This window comes from Myotis brandtii, unplaced genomic scaffold (assembly GCF_000412655.1).
Source record: "Myotis brandtii unplaced genomic scaffold, ASM41265v1 scaffold647, whole genome shotgun sequence".
NCBI classification, from domain to species: domain Eukaryota; kingdom Metazoa; phylum Chordata; class Mammalia; order Chiroptera; family Vespertilionidae; genus Myotis; species Myotis brandtii.
In genome coordinates, this window is record NW_005370500.1 from 1,255,330 (window position 1) to 1,269,017 (window position 13,688).

At 47.4% G+C, this 13,688-nt stretch overlaps 1 protein-coding gene across 1 annotated transcript in view; it reads left to right on the plus strand.

The window, feature by feature from the left end:
* Nucleotides 1–7,610, plus strand: part of CBLN4 (cerebellin 4 precursor) — a 96,278-nt gene extending 88,668 nt beyond the window's left edge. The window contains 4 exon segments of the mRNA XM_014528696.1: nucleotides 899–944; nucleotides 947–1,191; nucleotides 4,081–4,197; nucleotides 6,295–7,610. Coding sequence (XP_014384182.1) covers nucleotides 899–944; nucleotides 947–1,191; nucleotides 4,081–4,197; nucleotides 6,295–6,492 — 606 coding nt within the window. The 3' untranslated portion in view covers nucleotides 6,493–7,610.
* The last annotated feature ends 6,078 nt before the right edge of the window (nucleotides 7,611–13,688 follow it).

A 13,688-nucleotide genomic window follows, 5' to 3' on the forward strand; every position in this document is an offset into this window, starting at 1 on the left:
AGGGCTGCGGGCGCCCCTCCCTGCGCACACGCTCCTGGCGCCGCGCACTCCCCAGGGCCGAGTGGCCTAGGACTCTGGCACTAGAAGCCGGCGCACCCGCCTGCTTACGGATGCCTTAAGGGCCAGGCGGGAGCTGCTCAGATCCGGTCACCGGACTCCTTCTCCCCCTTTCCCCGGAGCCCACGGGCTGAGCTGGAAGCCAACGCCAGCCGACGCTGCGCTCCTATAAATAGCGCGCTCGCTCAGGCTTCGCGCTCTCCTGGCTGCGGAGGACAGAGAAAGTTGCGCGCAGGGACTCTGGGCGTGGGGCGTGCGGGTGCGGCACAGGCAGGAGAGGACCCTGCCAGCCCAGCCGCCCTGAACCTGGAACTAATCCTGCCCATTTGCGCTTCCGAGCTGGGCATTTGGCTGGCCGCTGCCTACCTGCGGCATCCAAGCTACACCGAGCTGTGGGGAATTTTTGACCAAGCAAAAGTGGCAGCCGCTTGAATCCCGGCCATGAACACAGCCTCGCGTTCCTCTCCGCCCGGGAAACACCTTCCGCCGCTGTAATCCGTCCCTGCCGCTGGCCAGACGCTACAGGACCGCCTCGGCCCTGCTCCGCGCCCACCGCCCCGGGACCTCTCTGAGCCCTCTTCGTTTTTCCTGATCCGCGGTTCACCAGGGGGTGCTTGGGTTTGGGGTGAGCATTTACTGCCAGTTTCCCCTTTGAGGCGTGAATGTGAGGGTTTGGAGACTTCTAGATGTCTGGCAACAAGGGGGGCGGGTGAAGGAGCCCCAGGCAGGGCTGACTCTGGGGTGGAGGAGGGTGAGGTAGGGGGTTCTGCATGAGCTCCTTAAAGGACAAAGGTAAACGAGCTGGCGAGAGAGCGCGAGGGAGACTCTGACTTCAAACCAGAGAATCGGTGGAAGTGAGAGCGCCGCCGCCGCTGTGCCTGCAGCGCTGTCTATCTAACTGCCTGCTCGCTGCCCGTCTGGGCGCAGAACGACACGGAGCCCATCGTGCTGGAGGGCAAATGCCTGGTGGTGTGTGACTCGAACCCGGCCACGGACTCCAAGGGCTCCTCTTCCTCCCCTCTGGGGATCTCGGTGCGGGCGGCCAACTCCAAGGTCGCCTTCTCGGCGGTGCGGAGCACCAACCACGAGCCCTCGGAGATGAGCAACAAGACCCGCATCATTTACTTCGATCAGGTCAGATCCCGAGGGATGTGGGGCACCGGGGGCAGGGGCGGGGATTGCCGAGCGGCTCAGACCTGGCTGCCTGCTAGGGCTGAGCTCATTTGATTGGGATGTGGGGGATCATTTAGGCACTGGCCTCCCCAAATATGCCTGGGACTGAAACTTCCAGTGTCTCTCCCACGCCAGCTCCTGCCGCCCCCATTCCCCCCTGGCCTCCGGGAAAGGCTGTTGGGCGGCGGGACAAAGGCTGGGAACACAGGGCTGGGCAGCAAGAGCTCAGGACAAGTTTAGCAGCAACAGGTCCAAGGAGCTGGTGGGAGTCTCGTGCCTGGACTTAGCAATCTCTGGGCGAGAGCCCGGCCCCTGCCTCCGACCCCTGTCTGCAGGTGACCACAGGCCGTCCGGTGGGGCTCTCCACACGCAGGGTAAATGGTTTGCTTCTCCCAGGTGGGTGGGCACTCTGCAGAGATCTTGCAGGTGGCCGGAGAGGGTGCGTAGTGGCCAGGGTCGGTCTCGCTCACCTTTGGCCGCTGGGATCCCCACACACGTCGCAGGCGCTGCTGCGGGGGGAAGCCCTTCCCTGGCGCTTGCAGAAAAGTTGCGGAGGCGGAGGGAAAGGAATTGGGCAGCTGCGCGGAGCGGCAGAGGGAAGCGTGGAGGGCCGCGGGCTTTCCCTTCCCAGCCTGTCCTTTCAGAGAATTGCAAATTGCTGGGAAAGGACCGGCTTTGGGGCTAAGGGTAGGGGATGGCGGAGGAACTGATGAAATCCATGGCTGCTTTTCAGAGATCTGGAGCTCAGACGTTTGGCTGATGAAAACCCCCAGGATATCAGCTCAGCGTTAGCGAGGAGTCATCACTGAAAACTGATTCCGGGGTTTTAATTTCCACCCTAAGTGCACCCAGAACCTTTTTATTTCCAAAGTCACATGCGTAGCCCACAGTTGTGTGAAAAGCCACATGCGTGAGAGTGCAGGTGAAGAGGTACTGCCTTCACAGGTGCTAGGGAAGGAATAAGGCGACAGTAGGTTTCTTATTAATTTTTCCTAAGCAATGCACTCTCCCGCTGGCGGGAGAGAGACCAGGCACCCCTGGGGCTTCCTGTGGGAGAGCCATAGTCCAGCAGCCCCTTCAGGAGTGCAGTGCTTTCAATCTTGACAGAAACCAAGGCTAGACCCTCCCCTGGTTTGCATTCCGGCGCATTAATTATGTTGGATGCTGTGGGCACTGCACTGTCCTGCACAGGGCATTCTTCCCAATGACCCGTCCATCAATTAGGAGAGGAGAAGGGTTTATTCCTCTGCTCAGGAGCCATGCGTCTTGGAGACAACAAGGCACATTTAGTGAAAATCTCGATGTGCTTGGATCTCTAATTACAGCGTCAACCTCCAGCCTTGTGCGCAGTCAACACTCACCAGCCGTTTCCCTTATTACTAATGACTTATGCTGCTCGTATCTGACTCAGGAAGTCCCCACTAAGTTTCTCAAATCACTTAAAATGTGCTGGGAGAAATCTTTGTAAAGCGTCTGCTGGGGATTACTGTGTGGCTAGGGATTTGCTGTCTGAAGATCCTCGATCATCAGGTCTGAGAAAGAAATCTGGAGCTGACTTAGAAGAACGTGAAATCTCAGAATAACACTGTCCACATACATGCAGTTTAAGTCAGGGGTCTAGCCTGACTGTCGCTATATTCTAGTGCAGTTCTCAGAGGTAAAAGTATGTCTTTCGGGAATTATGCTAAAGGGTTAATATTGGTATAAATGTGTTGTTTAAAAGAGATAGTAGCAGATTGCCTTTGATATAGGGGACATGTGTCTTTTAGGGACATCTGGTTTTTTTGAATGCCTCTTATAGATTTATCTCTTGAGGAGAAATGGAAGAAATCCTAGTTATTTTTCAACTCCCCCCCCCAACTCTCTTTCTTCTCTCTCTCTCTCTCTCTCTCTCTCTCTCTCTCTCTCGGACTTACCTATGAGATGTTTGCAAATTTGGTTTAAGAGGTCACTTGTTGAAATTCAAAGTTCATTTCACAACCAGTAGATCCAGATTGAGCGTCTTCGAAAACAAAATGCATTGTGGCTTTCTTTGGGAACAGCACCTGATTTCATGCTTCATTTTTGACCATTGAACTTTTTAAATAAAGAGCAGGTGGCTGATCAGAGGGTGACGGCCAACCCTGGGAGGAGCAGGAGAAGGCCACCTAGGTCACAGTCTGCTCTGATTCCCGCTCTCCTCTGTGGCAGCCTGTAAAAGCTGAGTCATTGCCAAAATAGAATTAAGGCCTAGATGGCACAGGGATGAAAAAACGGCCAAGGCTCTCAGGAGAGGTTTGGCGGAGACTCCGGGGAGGGCCGGCCTCCAGATCACTCCATGCACCAGCTGCTCAGTGTCATGGATTATGGCACGTGCGAGGGGGCGCCCAGGCTCTGTGTGGTGTGTCCAGGGAGGACTGGAGGGAGCCCATGGATGCGGATTGGCTGTGTGGGAAACACCACCTCTGGACACTGGGAAGGCTTGCAGAGGGTGGGAATGTACATACATGGCAGGGTCCTTTTATCTGACTCTCAAGTACAGCTGATAAATCCATAAGCCCTCACATGTAATCTACATGTTCCCAGAGCCATCAGGCCCTGCTGGAAATTGAGGCATGAATACTAAGCTGTTACTTTATATTTTCCGCTACCATTTAGAAGACAGAAGATCCTTCCAATATACAAATCCATTTTTTTTCAAGTCGCTAAAGAGGAAAGGAATAGAACTCAATGTTTTATTCTCTATGGTTTCTTAAGCTAGTTGTGGATTAAGAAAACAAAAAAAAGAAAGAAAAGGGAGGAAGGAAGGAAACATACTTACAGAAGAGAATATTATAATAATTTACTGTTATTTATTATTTTTACTTGTAGATCCTGGTAAATGTGGGTAATTTTTTCACACTGGAGTCTGTCTTTGTAGCACCAAGAAAAGGAATTTACAGTTTCAGTTTTCACGTAATTAAAGTCTACCAGAGCCAAACAATCCAGGTATGTGTTTTGACCTGTTCCCTTTCTATCCCCAAACAACAGTGTTTATTGGTTGTGGGTTATGTATTTATCCAAATATGTGCTGTCACTGTAAAAATAAACAACCATCCACAGTAGTTTATTTTTAAAAGACTTAACTTCTAATCTTCTCCTTTATAGCCTCTATTAAGGCATGTGACAAGAAGCATATAGAAAAAATAAACAATTGAACTTATTACCTTAATAACAACCAACCATTTAAAAAACATGGCTTTGGATAAATGGTGATAGACGGAGGCTTGACTTGGGGTGGTGAACACACAGTACCGTGTACAGATGATGTGTTATGGAATTGTGCAACTGAAACCTGTATAATTTTGTTAACCAGTGTTACCCCAATAAATTCAATGAAAAGGGAAAAAAAAGCATGGCTTAGTAGAAACTCAGTGACACAAATCTCTTTATAAGATCTTGATTTCATTTAGTGCAGGTGCAAAATTATTTCAACTTGTAGGGATAGAACTTGTAAAACCAGTAGAGTTTTATAAGTGCTTACTAAATGAAAACAAATTTGCTATAATTGTTAAGAATTAGGAGAAACAGTTTACTAGTAAGAATACATTTATGAGTAACTAACAATTATCCGATATACTTTTTTAACAAGAGTGTGCTACGTGCCCTAACCGGTTTGGCTCAGAGGATAGAGCGTCGGCATAACTAACAATTATCCGATATACTTTTTTACAAGAGTGTGCTACGTGCCCTAACCGGTTTAGCTCAGAGAATAGAGTGTCGGCCTGCGGACTGAAGGGTCCCAGGTTCGATTCCGGTCAAGGGCATGTACCTTGGCTGCGGGCACATCCCCAGTAGGGAGTGTGCAGGAGGCAGCTGATCGATGTTTCTCGCTCATCGGTGTTTCTAACTCTCTGTCCTTCTCCCTTCCTCTCTGTAAAAAATCAATAAAATATATTTTTAAAAAAAGAGTGAGCTACGCTTATGTTTTAGTTTACCCTTAGTTACTCTGATCCTGGTGAATTCTTACCAATTGCAATTCCACAGTTAACAATATATTTTGTGTTGTGCTTTCTAAGTAATGGACTTGAGCTTACACTCAAAGGCAACCATGGGCCTAGTTCCTATAATGTTTAAATGTGTGAACACCCAATGACACCGATACGTGTCTATGGAGTTTGAGGAACATGTTATCTTTTGCTCAATGTTTGTACTGTATGCTATGTCTATGTGAAAGATAGATTCACTCATCTACCACTTTTACATTTCCTAGTGAATGGATAAATTGATCGACCTCAGATTTAATTTATTCAGTATTATTTTTTAACATAAAAAGAATGAACAGCTAGAAAACAAATTCACTGCCATAGGAAAGCTTTTCCAAACCCCACTGTTTAGAAGTTAGTGTAATGTTTAATACAGTATGATCAAAATTGTAGTATGAAGAAAAGCGAATACATGTTGAGATTATTTGTTAATAATTTTGAGCTTATTAATTATTAATTCTTTGCTAATTAGCCATCATTAAAATCTTCAATGGTAGTGGTGATTATTATTTTAAATACATGTTTCTTATCAAGGAAAACAGAAAAAGAAACCACAGTGTACACACAGTCCATGATTTAAGATGATTTTCAGCAGTATGCATGTCACGGCTGCATAGTGACCTGCCCAGAAGTTGGTAGAACTTTGCTATGTCTGGTTTATCAGGGTGAAGGGTGCCTGGCCTCTTTTTACTAACACACTGGGAAGCTACAGGCTTGCTTCCTTACCGAAAGATTGCTAATGAATCTCAGAGGTAAATAAAGTAGTGAGCTTAAGTTACAGGTGACGGGTAGCCAGTTTTCACATGGCTAGGCTGCTCTCCACAGATGGTACTCTTTTGTAGGCATTTAAGGACATTTCTATGGAAGAAACTCAATTTTACTTTGAACAGCCCCCACCCCTAGCTTAGCAGCATACTAAGTCTAGCCACTGCACTTGGCTGATTTGAAAGGAAAGGGATATATTTACTAAACATCAGATATTTCCCCTTGAGCATTATTTGTTATCCCTAGCAGATTTTTTGACTCTAAGGAGAGCTTAGTGACTTTTTTCTCCTTGTAGGTTAACCTGATGTTAAATGGAAAACCGGTAATATCTGCCTTTGCTGGGGACAAAGATGTTACTCGCGAAGCCGCCACCAATGGAGTCTTGCTCTACCTGGATAAGGAGGATAAGGTTTACCTAAAACTGGAGAAAGGTAACCTGGTCGGAGGCTGGCAGTATTCCACATTCTCGGGCTTCCTGGTGTTCCCCCTATAGAATCCATTTCTCCGTGGCGTTCACCAGGTGAGGGGCGGCTCACCACTGAGTTATTGGAAGATCATTTTCTCATCCTCGGAGTGATGTCTTATTGGTTTCATGGGTCAGTATGGATTCTCTTTCAGGATCCCAGGCCTGTCCAGACCAATCCAGCTTTACTGATTACTTTTGCGTGCCTGCGCTCCCTATGTGTGGATCAGGACTCGGCAGACAATTCCTATCCGTGCGTCCGTGTAACCGTTATAGACTATCTGCAGATTCCTTCTGAATTTAATTTCCTGGAATTACTGAATTCGTTGCAAATGTGGAATTTTATCTATTTGTTTTTAAAAGACTGGCAAGTGGGTCTAAGAATGAGAAGATGCAAGAGTTCTGACTTCAATCAACGGTTAGTGCGAAGCTGCCAAAGAACTTACCTGTGTTGGTACATTGGTCACGCGTGTTCTTATTCCTTTGGACTCGGTTTGTTTTGTTCAGTGTAGGTACCTGGGAATTGTTTTGCGGTGACTGGTTTTGTGTTTTCTCTACCAATAGGGTAATGAATGGCTTGCCCGCAAACTTACCCTATGAGATCCCCAACATGACTTCCCTTGAAAAAAAGAATGCTCCATAGTTTTATTTTAATTATATATGTGAAAGAGTCATATTTTCCAAATTATATTTTCTAATAGGAAGAATAGGTCATAAATCTGACAAGGAAAAGGTTGCTTACCTGAGTTCTACCTGCTCAACCCCCAAACTTCCCCAAATCGCTCTCCTCCACGGGAAATCTTATACTTTGTTGCTCGACTTTAATTAACATGATTGATGATAATCACTTTATTAAAAACCTAAGGGATTTTTCCCCTTAGCCATGACCACTTTATTAACAGGTGATGGGATGCCCTTGTTTTTAATTATACCTATGTTTCCAACTTTCTGTTGTGTTTGAAGTATCATCTGGTTTTGCCTTAACTCCTTGAATTGTATATATTTATCTGTTTAGCTGATATGAAATCCAAATATCCCATATCTAAACTTAGTGCAATATCTTATTTTGTCTTTTGTACAGATCATATGAATTCATAAAATTATTTATGTCTCTGTTATAGAATAAAGGTTAATATATGTTAGTTGAATTTGGTCCATTCGTTTTGGAAATGTGTATTCTGCTTAGTTTATTTCCCCTCTCTCTCCAATCTTTTCCCCCTTCCTTTTTTCCTCCCATCCTTCCTTTCATTTCTTTTTCCTGGAGTTGAATGAAAACTTTCTGGATTTTTAGGGACAGTCCCCTGAATTGGCATGTGGAACCTTTACTGTGTTTAACCTGTCCAACCAGGAGCTGTGAGCTTGCCGGCAGAGGGCCCATGAACTTGGCAACTCTTTTGCCAGAGGATTTATTGTTAGGAAGTTATGTTAAAAAAAATTCCCTAGCCCTAGCCGGCTTGGCTCAGTGGATAGAGCACTGGCCTGCGGACTGAAGGGTCTCGGGCTTGATTCCGGTCAAGGGCATATGTCTGGGTTGCAGGCTCAATCCCCGGTGGAGGAGTGTGCAGGAGGCAGCCGATCAATGATTCTCTCATCATTGATGTTTCTATCTCTCTCTCCCTCTCCCTTCCTCTCTGAAATCTCTCATCTCCCCTAAAATATCACGAGGTGCTCAGTAAACGAATGAGTGGTGATGAGTAAAAAGAACTATATTCTCCAACTGAGGACTTGAGGGAAGAGTTCTCCCCTTTTCTCAATGCTGAGAGACAAGCAGACACCGTGGGCTGCTTTTCAGGGGGAACTGTTATCACAGGTGTCTCTTCTGGAGATCTGGCTCCATTTCCTGGTCTGTTGTCAATGAACACAGTTTTGGGAGGCCCGCCTCTGAAGCTGGGGGCAGCGAGGAGGGTGTTATGGGTCCTGTGGGAGAAAACACGCAGGCAGGTCCTCCAGTATAATGGTGATTCCTCATCAAGTCAGCATATTCATTCATCACAGGAAGCCTCCTCCTTCCCCAAGACCAATTATCTGGCGATGTTGGTGATGGATCCTCAACGTTTTGCTTGGCAAGATATCCCTCAGCTGACTCTCAGTTAAAAACCGTCCCGCCGTTGTGATCATGAAAGATAATGGATTTTATCCCGGTGTGAGTGGCTTGCTCTGAAAGTGGACCTGCCCTAAGGTAGGCTCTGCCACAGTCTGTGTTCAGAGCTCCTGTCTGTACGTGGCAGCTGAGTGGCTCGTGCTGGAATGAGTGTGCCATTCGTCATCATTTTAGCAGAATGGCTTGAGTATTGGAGTTACCAATAGATACCTGCAATGGGCCGGGGAGTTTGATGTGTAACAAAACAGACCAATGTGGAAACGGCTGTTATAAACATGCCCGTGGCCATCCTTTGGGGCTTGCCCTTAACCTTCCTGATTTTTCCTGAACGTAAAAGAACACTGGCAGAAGGCTTGCCTTTAATTCCTAAGCCCCACTGTATATATTTTGTTGCAGAAAACATTCAAAACCTTCAAGGCAAAACCTGTATGAAAAGGCACTGAAGCGGTGACTATCAAATATGGGGGTGCCTGCAACAGGGACCCCAGTGGAGGGATGAGATCACTGATGAACAAAGCCGGAATGAAAGCCATAGGTGCCTACCCCAAAGTAGGTGTAGGAAGTAAGAGCTACCCAGAACATAGTGGCTGGACAGACGAGACCGAAGTGAGGAACATGGCTACAGGGACAGAATGACAGCCAGGGGAGCATGGATTTTGGAGAGGAGAGGATGGAATTCCACAACCTTCATTTACAAGCGCTGTGACCTTGGACAGGTTTCTCCACCTCTCAGAGCATCAGTGAGTTGTTTCATATGTAAACAGAAATGGTTGTGAGGATTAAAGAAGACATGTGCAGTGCCTGGCACATAGTAGGGACTCAACTAAGGGCCTGTGGTTATTACTAGACTTTAAAGCCTTCACATAGGCAAGTAAGGCAGAGGGAGGATATAAAGTTGGCCCAAGGAAGGCATGGAAAGTGAGTTGGGGTGGGACTGGTTAGAGGTGGGAGGCAGAGCTGTCAGAAGTATTTCCAGAAATGGAGCCAGATGCTCCGCGTATTCCATGGCTTGAAAAATAGTTTTCAAAAACTGCTCGGTCCACAAAAATGCTAATTGAACGCAGTATTTGCATTGGCCCTGTCCACATTCATCAATGCCAGCACCATCCCTTCCTGGATGCTCCCATCTCCTTTGACTGCTCCTCGATCTATTGATCAACAAAGGCGAGCGTGGTCTGTAGCAAGCACTTTCTCCAACAGAATCCTGGGAAAACAACACTGAGGGAAACACAGAGCCTGTACCTCAGATTTCATTGAGCCAACTGTTTTGTTTTTTTTTTGGGGAGGGGGAGATGAGGAGGGTTCCTCATGATCCCAGATTCTGCTAGAGCCTGATTCTCTCATTAAAATTTAATTTCAATTTTTTTCTTTTTAAATGTAGGTTGTGTTCTCATTTCCTCTTGGTTCTTGGTCTTCTTTTGGCCTCTAGTTTTAGCAAGTTAGTGCTTTAAATCTCCAAGTAAACATCTTTAACTGCTATTGATTAAATTTTCCTTATAATGCGTTCTGTGCTTTGCTAGGTGCTGAGTTTATAGAAGTGGGGACATCCGCCCTTTTCAGGTCTCCCTGAAGGTCAAACAGCTACAGTCTTCTCAAGGGCCCAGTGGTCTGAGCGCCTGACTCCATCTCTCCTTCTGACTGAGAGTACTAGGGTTTATCAGTCCTCCTCCACCATGTAACTACCTGCCCCAGAACCATGGCAGTCTATTGGTTACAGCAGGGTCCCCAAATTGGTTGATCTAATGATGATAGAGAAGTAATGAAAACCAAGAAAGTAGGCTGCAGTGTAAGCGGTTCACACTCAGAGCTGTGGAGCTGCAGCTGAATTCTTGTTCTATGTGGTCTTGCAGGGTGGGAGCTGGGATTGAAGAGGCTTGTTTCCAAATAGTTTACTCTGTTCCCTCCAACCCAGGCAGACCTTTAATGTGGGTGTCAAATCTCTTAGAATAAAAAAGTTGCTTTTCTTTGGCCCCCTCTGACCATTCTGTGGAAAACAACTTTGAGAAGCCGGTCCTGAAGTTCTCCTTTGTCATCTTCTCAAACTAATGGGCATAGAATTGTCTGGAAACTTGATGAAAGGCGGATTCTGATGTCTCAGGTCTGGGGTGGGGCCCTAGAGCTACATTTCTAAGTAGCCTCAGAGGATGCCGGTGGTGCTGGCCTGGGGAACACACATAGGAGAGTGAGACCTTCCATCACAGTTTCCTAAAGCCTGTCACTCAAAGTATGGCTATGGACCAGTGGTGTCCACCTCACGGGGGTGGGGGGTGGGGAGTGGGGGGAGAAGCAAGGAGTTAGACTCATCCAGATCCACTGAGTCAGAACCCACACTTTAACTAGATCTTTTGCTGCTCTGTGATGTCTTAGCACAGTAAGGTTGACAAAGCTCTGTCTTTGAGGGAAACCCAAGAGCCACCTGTGTCAGAACCACCTGTGCTGGGTTTCAGGCAGCTGAGTCTCGGTTCTTCCTGGTTCAGGGAGGGCACTGCTTCTGCAGGGACTGGGAGAACAGTGCTCCTGTCCCCCTTCCTGTTTTGAACTCAGCGAGCCAACCACAGTGAGCTGGGACTTTCCCGCAGGTAAGCAGGAGCTGGTTCTGTGATGGCTGAGGCTGGAGGGATGCTGCCAGTGTGTGAGAGGGAGGACCCCAGGAAAACGTACCTAGGGAAAAGGTGGGGACCCTGGCAGGAGAGCGAAGGTAGGTCACCCACGGAGAGGGGTTGTCTTGTGAAGAAGGAAAGACCCTAGTGGCGTTCCTCACCTTGCCAGGACGTGCTCCGAATTGAAGATGCAGTTACTCCTCGCTTTTCTCTGTAATGAAATGATGCTTCTCCAGGGACCGAGATGCTTCTGTTGAGGTACACTTGGCATTCAGCTTCTGAAGACATTGCTCATCTGAGTGAGGTGTCTGTGTGTGTGTGTGTGTGTGTGTGTGTGTGTGTGGAGAGAGAGAGAGAGAGAGAGAGAGAGAGAGAGAGAGAGAAAGAGAGAGAGAATATATTCAGAAGGATCAAGGATACCAGCACTTTCTAGCAGGCCAGTCAGCACGTTTAAAATTCATCTAGGGGCAGAAGCCTTTCTTAAAATGTTTCGGTCCAACTGATGATAGTGACAACGAGAAAGTACATTGCCATAGGGACTGAGCTAAGGAGGTCTTCATTTCTCATTTTCGCCTGGAGAAGAGGAGTTTTGACCTCTGACTTTGCAGGACCGGTGGTTTTAGAAGAAGCCCAAGGGCATGGGCCTGGCAGTTCCCGGGGAAGTGGGTCTTGGCAGGTAACCCCTGTGCTCACAGTTCAGGGGGAGAGAGGTGGGCTGTCCCTCTTCCTCTGTCTCTCCTTCTTTCTTTTTCTTTTTGGGTCATGTTTTAGCTTTGACGTCAAGATACAGTCAATAAAAGGAAGAAAATGTAGAGAAACGGATGCAGGTTGAGTGGCTATTTCCACATTACTTTCCCTCCTCAGGACAAGAGGAGAACATGGCTTAAAGTGACCTAGCGCACGAGAGAGAAGGGGAATGGACAAGCCAGCACAGGCCGGGGTCCTGTCAGGATGGGAGTCTAGTGACCCGAGCAGCCAATGAGCCTGAAGATCATGGCGTTGGAAACCAGTGCTGGTGGGTGTAGACATGACCGATGACAAGGGCCAAGGCTGTATCGTCAGGCTAGGGTGTCGTCATACAGGAAAGAGGGCTGGTACCATTGGCCAAGGAATTGAAGGGATGCATCCACACTGGATACTCAGGTCAGAACATACGTCTGGGCCCAAGTGAGATGACACCATCTCTGTTCTATATACCCTGTCCCCCACTGTTTAGACTGTCCCATTATCCTGTTTAACCAATGACTGTGGCCAGTCTGCGTGGCCCAGCCCTGGGGATGGGATTTGGGTTCTTGGATCATGTTCTGTGTTTCCAAAGACGGATCTAGCTCCCTTTGTAAGTTGTGCGGGGTCTTTCTTCTACCTCCCTGAGCTTTCTGGAAACACCTAAGTGGGGATGAGTGTTTCTTTTAAAGTATCTTGGCTTTTACATTGAGTCTTAGCTTTTTAACACCACAGTGAAATGAGTCATGATTTTTCTTCCGTGATGCAAACAAAAATGGAGCAACGACTAGCAGGAGAAGCATTTGATAAAAGTAATAATGTTCGAGGATAAGAAAGTTCCACAAAACACAGCGGAAAAAACGACTGATACAGTTTCATTGGTATCTGACATGCCAGTTAAATGGAAAGGACTACAATCGATTCTGGTTTCTGTTCGAGTTGTTTTCCCTCCTCTCTGAGTGTCACAGTCAGTTCCCTGCAGGTGGGATTCCGTTTCACAAGCAGGGAGTTCAGCTCCTCTTCATGAGGGCGACTGTGGACAGGGGCAACGTCAGGAAGCGTAGAGTCTGCCCTTCCATTCCTAGGCTGGCCCGATGGAAGGAAACACGCTGCCACAGGGCCTGGGAACTTCTCTCTGGGGAGAGGAATGCCTCCCAGTTCAGTAATTCCAGGAAGCTGATTCTGAGCTCGGAAGGAGGCCACATTCAGCTGCCTGCCCCCCATCCCCCAGGAGAAGTCATCAGAACAGGAGGCCCCAGGGGCTGTGAGAATTAGGACCAACGTCAGAGCGCCTGGGGAGGTCTCCGGGGAGATAGGACTTTGTCCTTTGCCTGCTTGTGAGATGAGGCATAAGTATCCATAAAGGGAGCCCATAAGAGCCATTAGAAAGTCTTATTTTGCAAGATTTCCTTTTCTTTGAATTGGTTGTTAAATTAAAGAAAAAACATCAAGTCCTCCTTTACTACTAGAAATTGTCACCATACATGAGTTGAAGTTGGCAATTTTGTTCATGATTTTCAGAGAGGTAGAGGCGTTTGGGCGCACCCATTCTTTACTGATTAAACAGACATGCTTATTGTGGACCTACTGTGTGCACTGTACATTCTGTAAACTGCATCTGCTCTTTCGTCTTTCCTACAAGTTCAAAACCTCTTTGCAGACGCTTCTTCACTTTCCGAGTGGAAATCCCGCAGCTGGAAGCAGAGCAGTGTTCATGTGCATGAAGCCAAACGAGCTGCGTGTGGGGCAACGCAACCTGCTCCAGGGACGCCTCGCTGCCTCCATGACGTTCTCTCCGAGAG